This window comes from Brassica oleracea, unplaced genomic scaffold (genome assembly GCF_000695525.1).
Source record: "Brassica oleracea var. oleracea cultivar TO1000 unplaced genomic scaffold, BOL UnpScaffold03321, whole genome shotgun sequence".
In the NCBI taxonomy this organism is placed as follows: Eukaryota; Viridiplantae; Streptophyta; class Magnoliopsida; order Brassicales; family Brassicaceae; genus Brassica; species Brassica oleracea.
Window position 1 is genome coordinate 1 of NW_013619846.1, and position 1,232 is coordinate 1,232.

The 1,232-nt window shown below is 41.4% G+C and overlaps 1 protein-coding gene across 1 annotated transcript; it reads left to right on the forward strand.

Annotated features, from left to right (window-relative positions):
* The first annotated feature begins 69 nt into the window (after positions 1 to 69).
* Positions 70 to 1,202, forward strand: LOC106321850. The gene is made up of 4 exons (XM_013760081.1): positions 70 to 177; positions 249 to 318; positions 402 to 770; positions 852 to 1,202. The coding sequence occupies exons 2-4, from the start codon at positions 303 to 305 to the stop codon at positions 1,031 to 1,033; spliced, it is 567 nt and encodes a 188-aa protein (XP_013615535.1). The 5' UTR covers positions 70 to 177; positions 249 to 302; the 3' UTR covers positions 1,034 to 1,202.
* Positions 1,203 to 1,232: the final 30 nt, after the last annotated feature.

A 1,232-nucleotide genomic window follows, 5' to 3' on the forward strand; every position in this document is an offset into this window, starting at 1 on the left:
TAAAATTTGGGGTGGACTTTAGTTATTTAAATTGTAAAGTGTTGGGCTTTGAATAAAATCTATCCGGGCTTTTAGTCGACTAAATAAAATAATAGCCCTAGAAGCCCTAGGGCATCCTTCTAATTCCCTCTATTTGGCCGAAGATCCACCGCTAGCTGTGAAAGATTGGAGTTGCAGGTATCTGAGGTTTTTGATTCTCTTATTGGGTCTATTGATTTATTCGGTCTTAATGAAAGCTTTGCTCGCAGGAATCTGAGAGACCGTGGTCCCTTGAGTGTCCTCCTCCAGTTGCTCCGGGAACCATGTCCTCCAGTACAGGTATATATATATCTCTTCATAACTCCTCTCTATAATACTTCATATCGGATCATTTAGTTGGCATTTGTATTACTTCATATCAGATCATCTTGTTGCCACGTTTTGGGACTGGAACACGTGCTCATGCCCTATTGAGTCTGAGGCCTCTGCTAGAACTCTAATCTCCAACATTGAAAGCGGTTTAGGCCAGGTTCCCCATGGCCATGAGTATCGCATCTGCAGAAATAACAGATTTCTTTGTGGGGATATAACTGCAATTGAAAGGAGCCTTCTCGTAGACCAACGTTTCGATTGTTACTATGCTCCCAGAAGAAATCCGTTTTGCGGTGAACATGCTCATCTTCTGCCTGATCAGAAAAGACTTGCCGCTGAGCTCGGTTTAGAGTCATTGTTGGTACATTATGCTGACGTTCACCGAGATTCCGGACCATGGAATATACTCTTAATTACAGGTGACTGAAAATTTTTGCACCCCTTCTCTATACAACAATGAATCGTGTTTGGTTCATTTTGTGACTTTGCACCTGATGCAGGTGATTCAAGTTTTGCAACTTCAATGGATTATCTTTACTACTCCGGATACACCATTTTCTTAGCGAAGCCAAGTGATGCAGCTGATAGTTTTGAACAGCACTCCAACTATGCATGGGATTGGACACCCTTGCATACTAGTGCAGCTACTCAACCGATTCATGTTCATCCTCCGTCTCCTTAAGCGTCGTTCTCATTGTGCATGTTGATTTATTTAAAAATATTTGATGTAGAATATTTGACTAGCTCTTTGTTTGTCGTATGAATCATGAGTATTTTGGACACCATTGACTCTTGCAACCTGTAGCTCTCTGTTCTCTTAATATGGAATATGCCTAGCCCCAGGCCCAAAATCTCCTAGTCATTTAAAAATAAACAGAGCA